The following is a 16497-nucleotide window of genomic DNA, read 5'->3' as shown; positions in this document are numbered from 1 at the left end:
TTTTTTTTCCCAGCAGAATTGTGCTATCTTTCTGTCTTGTTCAATCTACTGTTGGTGTGTGTGAAGATGCACGTGTGTGTGTGTGTGTGTGTGTGTGTGTGTGTGAGAGAGAGAGAGAGAGTGAACTTATGCCAAATCGAGGAGGGAGGGTTGCTAGGGAAGGAAAGGGATTGATTTTTTTTGTTTTTCTTTTTTTTTTTTAAGCTGTATGTGTGCATATATGTATTTAAAAAGCTGGACAATGTTAAATGCTTGAAGAAAAAAAAAATACATTTGCAAAAAGATGACATGAGGAAAACCACCATGAGCAATGTACAATCCCCAAAAAGCTGCCAAGCAGCTTGACGACAGGGCCAGACGAGGGGAGGAAAGAAGGAAAGAGATTGATAGGAGAGGAGGGAGGGTCGCTGGTGAAACTCTACTACTTTAAAAAATATATATATTTAAAGTACAAATAATGTGACTTGTGTTTTTTTTTTTTTTTTTCTTTTAACTATCCTGTGACTAAAATGCTATATTATATCATAACACACACCCAACGGCTCCTACGGTCGATCAAAAGTGCTAAGGCTATTTTTATTTTTTTTTTATTTTTTTTTAAGAAAAACAAAAACTGTGAGAATCTGCTGTCTTTTACACTTAGTATGACCACACATGTACAAACCCTGAAAAGCTTTAGTCTAACCAGCACAAAGATGTGGGTCGGGGACGGGTGGGATTTATTTTTTTACTTTTATTTTTTTCCCCCTTTTCTTTCTCGGGGTTGGGTGTTGCTCAGAGAGACTATGCAGTGGAGTGTTGAACCCAGGCTTCCATGTCCACCTTGGGTTTTCTGTTCTCTAAATTATATATATATTAAAAAAAATCCCTTTGTAGAAACGCAGCTGAGATGGGATTCCCAATAACGTTCCTCAAACATGTGCCATCTTTGAATTGTACTGCTTCTAATAATCTTAAAAAAAAACAAAACAAAAAGCAAAAAAACAAAAACAAAACAAAAAAAAAACACAAAACAACCTGATAAACCTTTATTACCTAACAGGGCCAGTTGTAGCAGGAGACGACAGGTTAAGATTTGCAAAGTCCATTTATTTTCCCAGCTTGGCCGGTGAAACTGCAAATTTTACACAACTACAATGTTTTTTATAGAGATTCTATCAATCCACAGTGTGTAGTTGGATCACCTTTAAACCTATTATGCACATTGCTTTGGGGAGACTGTTGAAACTATACATAATATATATATATAAATATATGAGAATATAAGCGTACAGTGTCTGTAATCATCGGGAGGATGCGGTCCTTTCCAACAAACAGAACAGGAAGTACCTTTTGCTTTCAATTTCCAAATGTCTTCCTCGGCTCAAAGGATTTTAACTTCAGTGGAATCTGCACTTTTTGAAGGACAATCTTTATTTGTATGGGTATAAATTGACAAAAAAAAAAAAAAAACATTTAAAAAAAAAATGAAGTCGCCTGATATTACATGGTATAGAAAACCAACTCCAGTGTGCTCTAATAATGAATGTCTCCTCTGATGCTGTCTATATGTTTGGGTTCATTTAATCTTTTTATCCTTTTTTTTTTGTTGCTTGGTTTGTTCTGTTTTTTTTTTTTCTCTTTAATTTTCTGGATTTTAGTATTAGGAGAATCTGTATTAAGATGTAGAGTAGTAGTTAGTAGGTCTTCTGTTGGCTGTACTCGTATACTGATTACTGTTTGTAACCGTCTGGCTCCTGCAGCCAGCATACAAAGCTGTATAACTTGGGTACAACCCTCAATAAAAGACTAACAGTGACAAAACGCTCCAGCTCACCACGTCTTTATTTTCTCCACATCCTGGAAAGTCCTTGGAGTTTTATGTTCAGTGTTTTCCAGGTAAGAAGCAGAAGTAGTCTCTATCCCATTGCATAAATTACTCCCTTTTTCCTCCAAAGTGCTTTGCTTTTCATCAATGGAAATGACAAATCTGTACTGGGTGTTTAATACGAAACTTAATTCTTGTAACAAATCGCATCTGTATTCGTATGCTTTGAATGAAATGAGACCGGAGCCGCGTTTACAGAACCAAACATCCTGCCTTTATTGATCTATTCATGAGAAAATTATACATCAATTTGACAGGCTGGAACCTGAAGTAAAATAAAACTCAGGGCTTTGATAGAACCTCGTTTAATACAGATTCTCAACATCCAAGCTCCCGAGCACATGTTCGCTTTTAAATACAGTGAAACACAAGACACGGCAGGCGATTGCAGACGTCCCTACGATGGACCGAAGAGCTTGACGAGGGCGGGGATGTCGAAGTGGGGGGGAAAAAAAAAAAAAAAAAAAAGTGGCGCCGATCTGCTTCGTAAGTACTTCCCATGGGGTGGGCACGTTCTGCAAGTAGAAAGTGATGTGAAAAATCAAATGAAGGTGTACACTCCGGAGAAGCTGAGAGCAGAGCGGAAGCACTTGCCTTTGAACCATTATTCATAAACATCCTTCTTGTCTGCAATGTACTGTACAATCTCCTCAGGAGTCATGAGCTTCTCTGCTTCAGCATCTGGGATCTCAAAGCCTGCAGCAGAAACGGAATAGGAAGGTCCAATAAACGATGAGCCGGAAAAAACATGTCCCTTTTTTTTTTTTTTTTTTTAAGTTCAAGAGCATCTTATGCTATAAGACAGGGGTGTCAAACTCTAGTCCTCAAGGGCCTCTGTCCTGCAACTTTTAGATGTGCCTCTGCTGCACCACACCTGAAAAGAATAATTAGGTCATTAGCAAGGCTCAGGAGAACCGATCTACACAGGGAGGAGGTAATTAAGCCATTTCATTCCACTGTTTTTTACCTGTGGCACATCTAAACACTGCAGGACAGCGGCCCTTGAGGACTGGAGTTTGACACCCCTGCTATAAGATAAGCCACTGATTTCTGCATGGCGATCTCTACTTCTTTGCTTCTCAACCTGGATAACTAACCAACCGGCTCTCACCAAACTCGTCTTCCATGGCCATTATGATCTCCACCTGGTCCAAGCTGTCCAGTCCCAAATCTTTCATGAAATGGGAGGTTACCTGAAGCTGGAGAGTAAAACAATTATTTAGTGATTTCATTGCATTTTAAATAAGTCATGCTGACTCAAGAAAATATAGACTTCCTAAAGATCCAATAGAAACCTTTATTTTTTGTCTCGCTTTGCAACAACTCACCTTTTCTGGGTTGATCTTGTCGTAGAGTTTCAGTACATACAAGACACGGTCTTTGATGGTTTCTAGGGTGAGAGGGGGCAGGTCGCCATACTGTCGGCACAGCAACCCCACTGATGAGATCTAAGCAAGGCCCGGGAGAAAGAGACAGAAAAGTTCAGATCAACGCATTTCTCTCCACTGTTAAACTAAAGATCCACTGTTTTTCAGCAAAATCCTGATAACAGACACTTGGGAACCCAAAAAATCCAATCTTTTTACAATCGGGTAACATTTTTCAGTGGGGAAGTGATTACTGACGGAAGACGACTTAAGTTAGGCTACTTCCACAATCCGCAAAATGCAAAGGAATGTATGAAGCGACACGTTCAAGCATTTCCATGGTTCATTCAAGAAGGTATTTCAGCAAATGAATTGTTTTGTAATGCCAATTTCTACTACGAGAAGATGATCATATCTTTATTAAAGACACACAAGAAGGTCCATACTAAAAAGATATTATAAACAAGATAAAAATAAACAAGCTCGTAACAGCGTGCCTTTGGTGTACTTGCACTTTATGATTTAATTCTTGAAGAAATTGTAATAAACTAGGAATAAATGTTAACTACAATGCAGAGTGGATAGGATGAACAACTGTTTGGAGGAAAGGGGATAAATCTTTTAATTTAGACCGGTTACATTTTTGCTCGTCTTCACCTGTAAAAAGTAGTAAAGCAAACGTGTACTGCACAGAATATTTAGTAATTAACCCTGAAGACTCAAGTTTTCAATAACAAATCCATAGTGATGTCTTTGTTGCGTAAATCGAACCTTTCTGCTATTCCTTCGCAATCTTCTAAGTGTATAAAGACATGCCTTTAGAGAGTGGTTATTATTCACTGTTGGAAGCATTTAATTTAATGCGTGTCTGGGGTGCAGACTTACTCAACACAAGTACAACACATGCCAGTAAATTTTGCTAACAGCTAGCTTTATGTGCTAACAAGCCACAAAACTCAGCAGTTGTGTCGCAATAGCATTCCTTCATAACTGTGGCCACACAATCGTCTTGAAAAATTAGTCCGCGAGCTAAAACAAAGGTCAGACATCTCAGTAAACCTGCAGCAGACGCTATTAGCCTGTGGGCTTTGAAAGACATCGGGTAGGTCACACAGCTAGGCCGCAGCTCTGCGCCGCGCTAGCAGCAACTCACCCTGCTCTGTCCCAGCCACCGCGTCCTCCGGCTGTCTGCAGCGAAGGAGAATGGTCGGTGGACGGTGACTGCCGGGGCGACAGCCGCTCTGAGCGCGAGGTTGACCGGGCAAAGCCTCAATGAGGGCCGGCCAAGCGAGCGGACACACTGCTGCAGGACACGGGCCGCCATGTTGTAGGAGAACCTGCTGAATCGGAGGCAAGTTAGAAGACTCCAGGTCAAGGGCTCCAATCTGCGCATGCGCGTTAAATACGAGAGGATTTTTCTTTAAAAAATTATTTGCTGTTTATTTTTGGTTAATATTTTATAGTATACTATAGAAGGTTTTTTTTAAAGTGATACTCATATGAATAATAATTTATTTAAAAGGATCATTATGGAAGTGTCAAGGGCAGACTAATCGATCCTTGAATGAGCATGCGCAGAACACAGGAAGTGAAAAGGGCTGAACTCAGAGCTGGAAATAACAACTAGATGCTTTTATCAAATAACAATAACTTCTGTCGTTGATATTATAACTAATTACTAACCATGGAGCTGTCTGAAATACTGTACAACAAAGCGGAGTACATTGAAACGGTAATAGATGCGGCGTTTGAATCCTTTAGTAGCTAAAGTAGCGGCTCTTTTAACTAGCTGTCTGCTAATGTGGAGAAGGGCGTTGGACGCCAGAAGAGGGGTTTAATACTCATGTTGTGGTTTTTGCAGGCTTCTGGAAACAAAGTGAGCAGGCAGTCCGTGCTGTGCGGGAGTCAAAACATCGTACTGAACGGCAAAGTGAGAAAACAACACGAACGCACCGAGCTAACGGAGAGAAATCTGGTTTTAAGCTTTGCTTGTCCTGGTTTTTTCTTCTTCTTCAGACTATTGTGATGAATGACTGCATCATCAGGGGGGACCTGGCTAATGTCAGAGTGGGTAGACACTGTGTTGTAAAAAGCCGGAGTGTTATTCGACCACCTTTTAAAAAGTTCAGCAAAGGGTAAGGGATTCTTCTCATGTTCCACGTCTTCAAGCTGATCATGTCACATTTCATCTTGTTTTAGTTCTGTCTTAAAACTGATTCAGATGTTTGAGTTTTTGCAAATGTCTTCATCTCTCTGTATATAATGCATTTTAAAAAAAACTAACCAAACTATTGCAGTCACTCATTCTGCAGGCTTGTAGAGTCTTACATCTGTATGTTTTTAATCATTCAGCGTATCTTGTCCTTATCCCTGTTTTGCTTCAGTGTGGCGTTTTTCCCGCTCCATATTGGAGACCATGTCTTCATCGAGGAGGACTGTGTGGTCAATGCAGCGCAGATCGGTTCCTATGTCCACATCGGCAAGAACTGTGTGATAGTAAGTGGGGGGAGAGAGAAATTTTTGAACCAACGAACCCAAGAACGGTTAAAAGACAGCCTTAAAAAATAGAGGAAAAAAGTGGGACTGCCTCCCAGCTACAGTCTTCCACAGTCACATGGTGGTCATGCTTTGAAGAGAAGATGGCAAACAGCACCGAAACAACAGATTAATATCTATTGGGGGTGGGGGAGGGATTGGAGGACATATAGACAGAATATTTATGGAAATAGAGTATGGAGAAATACAGTTTACATACAACAAATAAAAAGACATACAGTTTTTTTTTTTGTTTTGGTTTTTTTTTCCCCTTCAGCATTTACAGTTAAATCAGACTAAGCTTCTCATGCAGGTCAGTTAGGATTACCAAAATTATTTCTATTGGCTAAATGCAACAATATTGGGAAAATGACGTGTCGGAGATTTATTTATCAACGACTTTGAAATCAGAACAGAAGCCTGGTCTGATTTATTATCAGTGAGATTTAAAAAAAAAATGTTTGTAAACTTCTGGTTTCTCTACCATTTTTTTGAAAGTTGTATGAATGTATCATCTTTCTACTTATTTGTACATTTCTTTATTTATGTCTGTTTTTAATCCCATCAGTTTGTCCACCTTTTATCCATCCATCCATAAAGTTTCCTTCCTTTTGTCCTTTTGGAATGTAATTTTTGCAGGTCCTATATTTTGAAGTGGATTTTCAGTTTCATACAAACTGTATGATTTTTTTATTTATTTTTTTTCCTGTCTTGTATTCTTTTTCTAACCAACATTTTAGACAGTGGAACTTAAAAGAGTGCAAAACTGAATCAGTACGACTTCCGGGAGGTGGTGAAAGATGTTTGTTAATTTTATTCGTTCTGTCTTGCAGGGCCGTCGGTGTGTGCTGAAAGACTGCTGCAAGATCCTAGACAACACGGTGCTTCCTCCTGAGACAGTGGTGCCACCTTTCACCGTCTTCTCCGGATGTCCAGGTGAGCAGGACACACAGCAGACTTATTTGTCTTCCTTTTCCACCAAAACTGCTTTTAATAGTTTTTTTTCCTCCCCTCTCTCTCTTTGGTGCTCCTCCAGGTCTGTTTTCAGCAGAGCTCCCAGAATGCACACAGGATCTCATGATTGATGTAACCAAGAGCTACTACCAGAAGTTCCTGCCGCTCAGCCAGATCTGAACCGCACCGCAACACTTTAAGCCAGCCCTGCGATCAGACGGGTGGGAGCTCCTGGAGAACTGCAGTGGACTTTTCTCATCAAAACATCACACTAGGATTTCATTTAACTGTTCTTCTGAATCCTTAATGTCAGATACAAAAACAAACCTGGATCTTGATTTATTTTATACACCAATGTTTTGCCTCATCTGCTGCTCGTAAGTGAAGGAGAGGTTAAAACCTTATAAAATTCAGCTGGTGGATCTTCAACAGTGTTGGCTGTATATGTAACCCTACACCCATGTAGTTTTGCTTTTAAAATGAAACGGTATGTATTAGTTGGCTTTTTTTTCCCACCATACCCCAGACTTTGTTGAACCCCATTTTGATTTTCTTTTTTTTTTTATTTGATCTCGTTTAAGGTTGTGTCTGCTTTACATTTGTCATTTAAGTTTACAGTTGTTGCAACACTTAATTATTTAAGCCTGTAAATAAATGCAAATGTGTGAAATTGTCTAAGCTACTAATCTTTAATAATGAGAATGTTGAATTCTGTTAATACAGAGCTCAACTTTAGATCGCAAGGTAATATTTTCATGGTAAATGTCCACTTGATATTTGGAAATACAAAATCAATACAGCGACTCTTCGAGGGAAGAAAAGGACGGGCGCATCTTTTTAATACGGTATCTTGGCGCCCTCTGGTGGTTCAAGACAGAACTGTTGGTGGCCATTAGTTTTTCCGCCTGTTAGGAAAACACGTTTTGATAAACTGACGTTTACATATGGAAAACCCTGTTGCTTTGATTGAAACTTTCCATTTATTATGTGTATTGTTAGGAGTATATTCCCAGTTTAATATTTTTCCTGGATCTTTTGTTGGGTATGTCAATATAGGGCTATGCCCAAGTTGAACAGTTTTGACTTTTCTTGCTAAAACGTGATCTCATTTTTGATTGGCTGGCTACATTGCTCATTATCCAATCAGTGTGGGGTGCAGGGGCAGAATTTTACGTCACATAAAAATCTAGTTATGTAAACTCCAATTTCTGAGNGAATAGAGAAATGCTCAATTTATTTTAAATCATAGAACTTCAAGTTTAGATATCTATTTTATTTATTTTTTTTTAAAAAGCAAAAGAAAGGTAAGATCTCCCTAGTTTAGTTCTGAGCCACAGAATATAGCTTAAAAAAATGAAAATGCATAACTCATACAATTTCAACTGAACTGCTTTATTTATTTTACAATGTGAGCCACATATATCATACCAACAATTATTTGTTAAGTATATAGATTAGCCATTTATCTTATTTTAGACAAATAAGTATCCAGAAACAGCTGATCATAGTTTTGGCTCTGAAGACATCATGTGGCATGAGTCAGACTGATGAAGGTGATGAAGGCCATGACCGACTGAGGAAAAGAACAAAAACATGTCAACTCTAAATAAACCAAAAGATAGGAAACGGGCAGGTCAGGATTCACTTCAGATTCCTAAATTAAGTATCTTGAAGTCAACCGACTTGAAATGTTATTATGGCAACAGGAAAATCTGACGAAACTACTTCCTATTGATCAGGACGTTCTTTCCGTTTTCACCTCGAGTTTCAACAAATATCAATTTAAAACTCCAGGCTCTGGACTTTGCTTTGATAGAATTGAGAAATCAGCTCTTCCTTCAGCCAGCAGGATCTAAATATAAAATATCACAATAATCAACACAATGAAATCTGCGACGAAAGCAGCATATCCTGTCGTGCCACTTCAAAGAAAACTTAATTATTTTTAATCCTTAAAAGAAAAATAATCATCTGAGAGGAGTGAACCAAGTCACAAAGAAGAGCAGAGAGCATGAGACATCAAGTCAGCAAAACTAAAAACTTTCAATCCCACAAAGTTATAACTTATAAACAGGTGTTGCATCTGGTTTGCTTCATTCAGCTGGCGTTGGTCAGATTTGTTTGTTTTTTTCCCTATTCATTAAATGTGTATACAATTAAGAACTCCCACTTTTTGAGTCCATAAATGCATCAGCCAGTTTTCTGATTCATTTCCGAGTTCACCAAAAATCAGATCATGGTTCAGGATCTGTGCTTTGCTGCACAAGTGCTTTCCAATGCTTTAATTTCTTACTTTTTTATTATTATTATTTAGTGCTTGCAAAGAAAGACAGAAAAAACTGAATCAACCAGGAATAGATTGATAAGTGCTTCTCTAATTATTGGGATTATTACAACCACAGGCAAGTTCAGGTTTGGCTGCGCTACTCTTATTTTTTTTTTCAATCTAATAAACTCCTTCCATGTCCATTTCTTATTCACTGAACCAAAAACAATCAAATTTCTTCATTTATGTGACCTCAGTGTCTGATGTAATCCATGTTAGTAGAGAAGCAACAACCACTTTATGAATGAAATGAACCCCAGAATGATCGCTTTATAAGAGCGGCAAAAAAAAACAAAAAAACAAAACGTTCCTATCAAATGCTCCGACACACAAGTCCAGCTTAAGAGCGATTCAAGTGCACCAAGTTGCCAATACGATATTTATAATAAATTAAATAATTTCTCACACAGGGATGGTTGCATAAACGCACCACTGGGTGGAATCAAATGTTTTACTCGCTTTTTAAGCACCTGCTGGGGGTTAAAGAGCAACTTCAAGTGGGGGAGGAAAGTGGAAGAGCCGATTTGTTTGCATGAGTCAGAGGTGAAGGCTAAGTGCAAAAAAAAACTAAAATACTTATTGCAACTTATCGGAATTGTCACACGAGCACATAAAACTGCAGCGGATCTCATGATAACACGCAGGGAAAGAGAAGGAAGGGCATAAGACTCCATTTCCATTATCAAACGATAACATGACAAAAAAACAAAACAAAAAGATTTGTGTAGAATCAACTTGGCTGTTCCAGCTGCAGGGAGTGGCGATGAGCCGATAACGTTAACACTGCTGGGCGAAGAGACGAAAAACCAACCGCAGAACATCGAGTCCGAAGCGGAAACAGCAGAAAGATGGAAAAAAAAAAAAAGAAACATGGTCTAAGTGTCCAAACGTTAATCTCCACCTGCTCAGACATCATCTGCCCGGCAACTGGCTACAAAAGCCACAGACGTGATGCTGGGTGAACGAGCCGCAGCGCTGTCAGGCAACAGGAAGTAACAGAAAACACACCGTCTGAAGTCGAGCCTTCGACAAGCCCCGTCCGATTTTTTTTTTTTTTTTTTGACATTTTTTTCTCTTTTTGGCGAGTCCGACGTTTGATCATGGCCCTCTCTTCCTTATTAAGGTGATGGGTGGGGATGACAGACTGAGGGAGGGAAGCACACACGCGTGTCAGAGATTAAGTGGCTTTTTGCTCGTCGAGCTGCACGCCGTACTTTCCGCTCATTGAAAACCGTCGACATCCCAGAATTAGTAAGTGACCTCCTTCTTTGTCTCCTTTCCAGGGCAGCTTGGTCTGAGGAATGTGTGAGGCCGTCCAAACTTCCCACTAAATTGCACACTCTCTCTCTCTCTCACAAACACACACACACACACTGCTCTCATTGTGGATTTGTACTTAGTGTTGGAAAAGGAGACAAGGAACACAATTCATGAACAAATGCAACCAAGAGCCTTCAGGCCTCACTTTCATTTCCAGTCCAGATGTTTGGAAGTCTGTACATCAGCACATCTGTACTACAAAGACCCATCCGTCCGTCCGTCCATTCTGGCTTTGAAGACTTCATCCCACCTTAATCACAAAGCTCAGATCACCCTGTTGCGTTTGTGCGTAGGAGAGTCCGTGATGACATCGCTGCACTGGGTGGAGTTGCGCTTCCTGTTTCCTCCTCCCCCGGCGGCGGTGGCGCCGGTAGAGTCCAGATGTCGGGCCATCTCCTCTGTAATGAAAGTGTTCAGGTCGACGTCTTGGAGGCCGTTGCGCCTGCTGCGGCAGACCGGCCCGGAGCCAGAGGACGCGCCACCGCCGCTCGCGCTCCCCGTGTTGCTGCTGCTCCCGCTCACGTGCGTCGGGGAACCCGGAGCGCCGGAGCGCACGCTAATGCTCGCCATGGCGCCGCTCAGGCCTGAGGAGGAAAAGATGGCCCAACGAACTTCAGTTGGTATGAGAGCAATAAGGAAGACGACAAAATGAGAAATGGCAAACGTCTAGCTTCACGTCTGGACTTTACCAACACATTAATGTTCTCATCTAAACCTTTACTGTTAACCTCTTTCTCACCTCAAGTCTTTCTTGCTACATCTCACTCCATCTTTCAACCGCTCCATCCAGCTTCCTCTAAAGAAAAGCATCCCCTCACCAAGATGAGATGGTTTCCTGTTTCACACCGATTGGTTTTCCACCACAGACAGCATCTTTTCTTTTCTCCCCCCTTTTAGCATTTCTTCTATAAAGGCCAGATTTGTGAAGACTAACTATTCAATTTCCTGTCAGCAGATTCTCCAGTCTAAGCTGCAAAGTGCTGCAGCTCCAAAAGGGCTACATTGAGTCTCTTGATTAATGCTCCCTGTGTCCAATCAAGTTCATGTGCATCTTCACAGATCTGCAGTTTGCCATGCTAGGATGCTGGATTGAGCAGCTCTTTGTTGAATCCTTGGAGCATCTTTTGACAATCCAACAGCATTAGCAGTATTTTTGCTATAATGTATCAGTGTATAATTTTTATAACACTTTCCCACTATGCCACCTGAGTTTTTGATTTCTGATCTTGGTCACTAGACACTGAAGTTATGAGAATGACAAAGTGAAACTCCACTGCAATGCACCCTAGCAGTCTTTTCAGCAGCTAAATTGCACATATTGTAAAGCAATATAGCATTCAGCTCGACCCAACAGCTTTAAAACATTTCAAAAGTGAATACCTCATTTTCTACTTTTCTCTCTCTTAAAACGTCAAAGCCGTCACATAATAGTTCTAGTCAATTAAGTTAGATTACACACCGTCTACACAACAGCATCAGTGGTACCATCAAAGCAGTCCAAGTAATTAAAAAATAAATCAAGTATATTAAAGCTTTTAGTTTGATGGTCCAAGGTGAAAACCGTTGAGACACACTGGCATCCACAGCAAAGTGTCCAAAGACTTGATGTGAACACAGAACGTTTCTGAAACCGTGGACTGCAGAGCAAGGAAGAAGTGCTCAAAATAAATTTTAATTAATTGAAGAAAACAGCTTGCAAGAAAATCAAAATAAAAGATACAAATCTTAAGTTGGTCATCCTCAAAAAGTAGACAAAATGTATGAAACTTTAACAGGTAAAGTCATTACATTTGGGTCATTTATATTTAGACAACAGTAAGACAAAATTGTCTCTATTGTCCCCATCCACAAAAATCACTAAAGTAGAAAAATACAGATTACCAGTATGTGAGGGAGACTCCCTTATCTCCTGACAGAGACTAAAATACTTCACACACAATTCAACTCGACATCAGATCCATCTAATTTTGTTTACATTAGAATATAAACTCTTTAAAGTAAGATACTGAGCAATCAAACATGTATCCATGCATCTGAACAGGATAAGTTAATTTAAATCAATTTTAAAAATTTCAAAAAAGAAAAAAAAAAAGAAAAACTTTTGATTTAGTTTGCTGTGCTCCGTGACATTCCCTTGGTGAGAGTTAAAACGGGACCAGCAGTTAGGATTGGCCGGTGCCGACACACCCCAGCAAAACAAACTTATCTAATGGTGACATGTGGCAGAGAAACATGACTGAAGCAAGAAACAGACTCACGTGACCAACAACTATATATAAACTCACACACCATAACTCAGATGTTACTTATGTAGAAGGAGATAACGCTGACCAGGAGGAAATGCATTTAGCTTATAAATAAATTATTTTACCACAGATCTAATGGATTTGTTGTGTTAGTGGATGAAACATTTACCCATCAAAAACAAGAAAAAAAAAAAAAAGAAAACGCCAACCAACTTCTACCCGACACCTCCCATACGTTGCAGTAAACATATCAAATATATCTGCCGTGTCAGAGCAAGACTAAGCTTTCCTCACCATGCAGAGCTATGGCCTCCCTGAAGGGCTGCAGGTCCGTCTCCACAGACGAGCCGGTCTCAGCCGGGGAATTGGCCCTGCTGGGGGCCACCATGGCCAGCCGAGAGTTGGTCCTGCTGCTCCTGTGTGGCGGGGCTTTGCCACACAGGAAGCTGATGAGATCCTCCCTACGAATGGTTCTTCGGCGCTTTTTCACCCAGGCCAGCATATCCTGCAAGGAACCAATCGGTTGTATCATCTGTTTGAAGCTTGATACGTTTATCTGGTCCTTCTGCTGCTGCGGACATATAACTGTGATCTGAAATCAACCGTTTTCCCCATTGCAAACGACAAATATGAGAGGAATGTGTAAAGGACAAAGGTTACCAAGTTCACAAAGAGGGAAAAAAAAAAAAATCAACAAAGATGTAGACCCACCTTGTTACGCCGTTGGTGACCTATCTGGATGCCCCGGTCACAACTTCTCTGATGGGCTTCAACACTTTCTGAGGTGGAAGACATCACTGATCATTTCCAAAAGTTCTGCAGTCATGGATCTAATAATAATTTAGTCAATCTAAATAGTGTAATACTTTATATTAATACATGCTGTGCCTTACAGAAGAACTAGTACACACTGAACCTCTCAACACGTTCAGTCCATAAGCTGCAGAAATATACCATCGACATCATAATATCGGTGTGTGCAAAATGTATATCAAAAGGGACTGTTTGCAGCGCAATAAATGTTGACTAATATATTTTAAGTGTTATGAACTTGCATATGACATGCTAATGTAATATTCAACCAGTTGGACAGCATCTCGCAGTAACAGATGCCAACACTGGAAACGAATGGCATTGCCCAGAATGCTAAAGGTCACAGAGGGACAGACGCACAGACAAGACAGAAGAAAATAGGCATACACTGCTGCTAATATCGTAAATAATTACTGTTATTATGTTCTACTGTGATTCTCTTATATTGTGGAGACCTACTGCTTTATATAAGTCTAGACAGAATTACAATAATGTAAATAGAAGCCTGCAGTTGTAATGCGACAAAGTATGAACAAGTGTGAATACTTTTTAAAGGCACTGGAATGCGTATTGTAGAAAAAACTTGACAGACCTGAATTTAGTATCCCAAGTTTTGCAGCTCTGACCAATTTCACTCTTATTTCTGTTAAAGTATTTTAGTTTCATCTGTAAAGACCTTGTGAAGTCTATTCATTTAATGCAGCGATCAATACAATACAACTTTTGACACCATGAGGTACACGAGGACAGCAATGATAGATACATGTTCATCTCATCATCTGAATGAATATACGTGTGAGCACACTTCTATTCAGCTTTTAAACTGATGGGTCAAGTCTAATGAGCGGGTAGCAGCTGAAAAAGCATATGCTAATCACATGGACAGGTACCTTTGTAAAGGTTGGTTACTGCAGTAGCAGCATTCTGAAACGGCACCCACAATGACAGGCCCTGCTGGTGGCATACCCTGTCTGTGGAAGAGAAGGTTAGACGAGAGTTACTATACATCACACAACACTGAGCTGTTTTAATATGGACTCTCTGTGAGAAATATGTGACTAAAGCATATCGAGGGTTGGGGTTGAAGAAGCGAGGTTCACTTATAAACGCCATTTTGTCTGGCCTCTACAACTGCAGAGATGGGGTTTGGCATAAAAATAGATGTCAGCAGGCAGCTACACGGCCAACAGGGCAGCGGAGAGAAAGTACCGAACTTAACTGCACTCTCAGCAGTAAAGTTCCTAAGCAACGCGAAATATACATACAAGACAAACAATACGTCAAACTCGTTGCTGTTGGGGTATCTATATATGTAAAATACTAAGACTGTGAAAGCAGGGAGCCAATATTTTCCTCGCCATCTTGTAATTTTAACGCTCGCCAAAAGCAGCCTCCGGATTAGCAGGGAAACACGAGTTTTATCAACAACCGTACAGTGATGTATTCTCGTTAAATATGTAAAGAACCGTTTAAAAATATCCACTTTGACTTCATAGCATTTGTTAACACTGACAGTCAGCTGGGAATGTCGCGTAGCTACGACTGTTGTTACCATCGCCATTTTGTAACTACTTGGCTAATGTGAAGTTAGCTACGATCTAGTTAATGTCAACAAATTGTATAATATTAAAGAAAGTAGTCACTGTCGTTTATCTATATTGCTATGCTTTGGTTATCCAGAAAAACAACGTATGGCACTATATATATATATATATATATATATATATTTTTTTTTACGTAAACAGGAAAATGCTAAACCCTGGAAACCACAACCCAGCTAACTTTAGCTTTAAAAAGTCACCTGTGAACGCTACTTCTGATACCGGCTAGCAAGCTGGCTAAGCTAGCTAGCATTTAGCTCACAGTTACTGTAGATACAGAGCCGGGTTGCTAACCAACTAGCAGTTGTTAAATAGCTACATACCTCTTGCTAAGCTATTACAAGCTGACAAGAAAGTGCTGCCATTTTTTTTTTTTTACCTTTGTATAATTGGGCTACGGCAGTGGCGGAGTTCTGGAAGAGATGCCAGAGTTTATCCTGGTCATTGTCGGCCTCTTCCTCGCCCGGGTCCATCGTCTCGGCTTCGGCTAAACATTGCCGCTCCCATTTTGAGAACCAGTGCTCCGGTCCGTGTTCCTGTATCTCCGAGTCCCCGTCTTCCTTCTTCTCCTCCATTTAATGCAAGAGAGCTCGGAGGAAATTCGTTTCTAACGTTTTAATTTGATAATATTTGGACAGCATATATAGAGTTATATAAATAAAGTCATAAATACTGTTATATATTCTTTCTTTTTGTTCACTAATTTAGCACCTCAGCTTCTCCCGACTACCTCAGAAGATAAGCCTAGCTAACTATTTTTCTCTACTTGCCGACGTCGGGATATATACATGACACACTATCATGTTATGTACTTCACTCCACCCATTGCTACATATGTCAACAACAATTGGCCACATTAGCACTGTGGGTGGGCTTTAGGTCTTTACGCTTTATGATTGGCTGTCCAACATGTCCGTCCGGAAACTGGCAAAATAGAGCTTCAAAGTTTTGTTGGAAGCTCTGATTATATTATATTATATTATATTATATTATATTATATCAAATTCATATATGTATGTTGAAAATGAATGTAAAAACCTTAAATATATTTTATCAATAAATGTTTTAATATGTCAGTTACTTTTGGAAAATAAAATAGATTGTTCAATAAAATACATTAATCATTTTGATATTAAATAGCTTATATTTATGTTTTTACAACGTTTAGTCATGACATACTGAAGCATGTTATACATCCAAAGTATTATGTATACATAACTATCCAAATTATTCAGATTTACTATTTTATTATGGTGAAAAACTATCTACTATATTTACCTCAAAGTAAAATAAGTTATTAAATTTTACGAAAATAAACAAGAACAGAGCAACAACTTAGAAATGTTCAGCTATTTTCTTGCTTGTATCCCATTCAAACTTCTCACTGCATACCTAAAATAAAAAAAATAGAAAAGGAAAAAAACAGACATATGATTAGCTATGATGTATTTGTCTTTGTAAGATCTGT

General features: G+C 39.5%; 3 protein-coding genes across 3 annotated transcripts; 1 reads left to right on the top strand and 2 right to left on the bottom strand.

The window, feature by feature from the left end:
* Positions 1-2058: 2058 nt before the first annotated feature.
* Positions 2059-4610, bottom strand: ndufab1b (NADH:ubiquinone oxidoreductase subunit AB1b). Its single transcript, XM_015032738.1, has 5 exons — positions 4388-4610; positions 3196-3315; positions 2979-3066; positions 2462-2563; positions 2059-2382 (listed from the first exon to the last, which is right to left on the bottom strand). Exons 1-4 carry the CDS (start codon positions 4556-4558, stop codon positions 2472-2474), a joined length of 471 nt encoding a protein of 156 aa, XP_014888224.1. The 5' UTR covers positions 4559-4610; the 3' UTR covers positions 2059-2382; positions 2462-2471.
* Positions 4611-4798: 188 nt separating this feature from the next.
* dctn5 (dynactin 5) lies at positions 4799-7396 on the top strand. The gene is made up of 6 exons (XM_015032737.1): positions 4799-4966; positions 5096-5164; positions 5251-5369; positions 5619-5730; positions 6603-6705; positions 6806-7396. Exons 1-6 carry the CDS (start codon positions 4919-4921, stop codon positions 6901-6903), a joined length of 549 nt encoding a protein of 182 aa, XP_014888223.1. The 5' UTR covers positions 4799-4918; the 3' UTR covers positions 6904-7396.
* A 2696-nt stretch (positions 7397-10092) lies between these two features.
* Positions 10093-15839, bottom strand: hapstr1a (HUWE1 associated protein modifying stress responses a). The gene is made up of 5 exons (XM_015032736.1): positions 15409-15839; positions 14319-14399; positions 13327-13394; positions 12910-13120; positions 10093-10953 (listed from the first exon to the last, which is right to left on the bottom strand). Exons 1-5 carry the CDS (start codon positions 15602-15604, stop codon positions 10634-10636), a joined length of 876 nt encoding a protein of 291 aa, XP_014888222.1. The 5' UTR covers positions 15605-15839; the 3' UTR covers positions 10093-10633.
* Between the last annotated feature and the right edge of the window lie 658 nt (positions 15840-16497).

The sequence above is a fragment of the Poecilia latipinna genome, unplaced genomic scaffold, assembly GCF_001443285.1.
Source record: "Poecilia latipinna isolate Pla-1442-1.1 unplaced genomic scaffold, P_latipinna-1.0 Scaffold249, whole genome shotgun sequence".
NCBI lineage: Eukaryota > Metazoa > Chordata > Actinopteri > Cyprinodontiformes > Poeciliidae > Poecilia > Poecilia latipinna.
The sequence above is the reverse complement of the archived record's forward strand: the minus strand, read 5'-3'. Positions and strand labels throughout refer to the sequence as shown.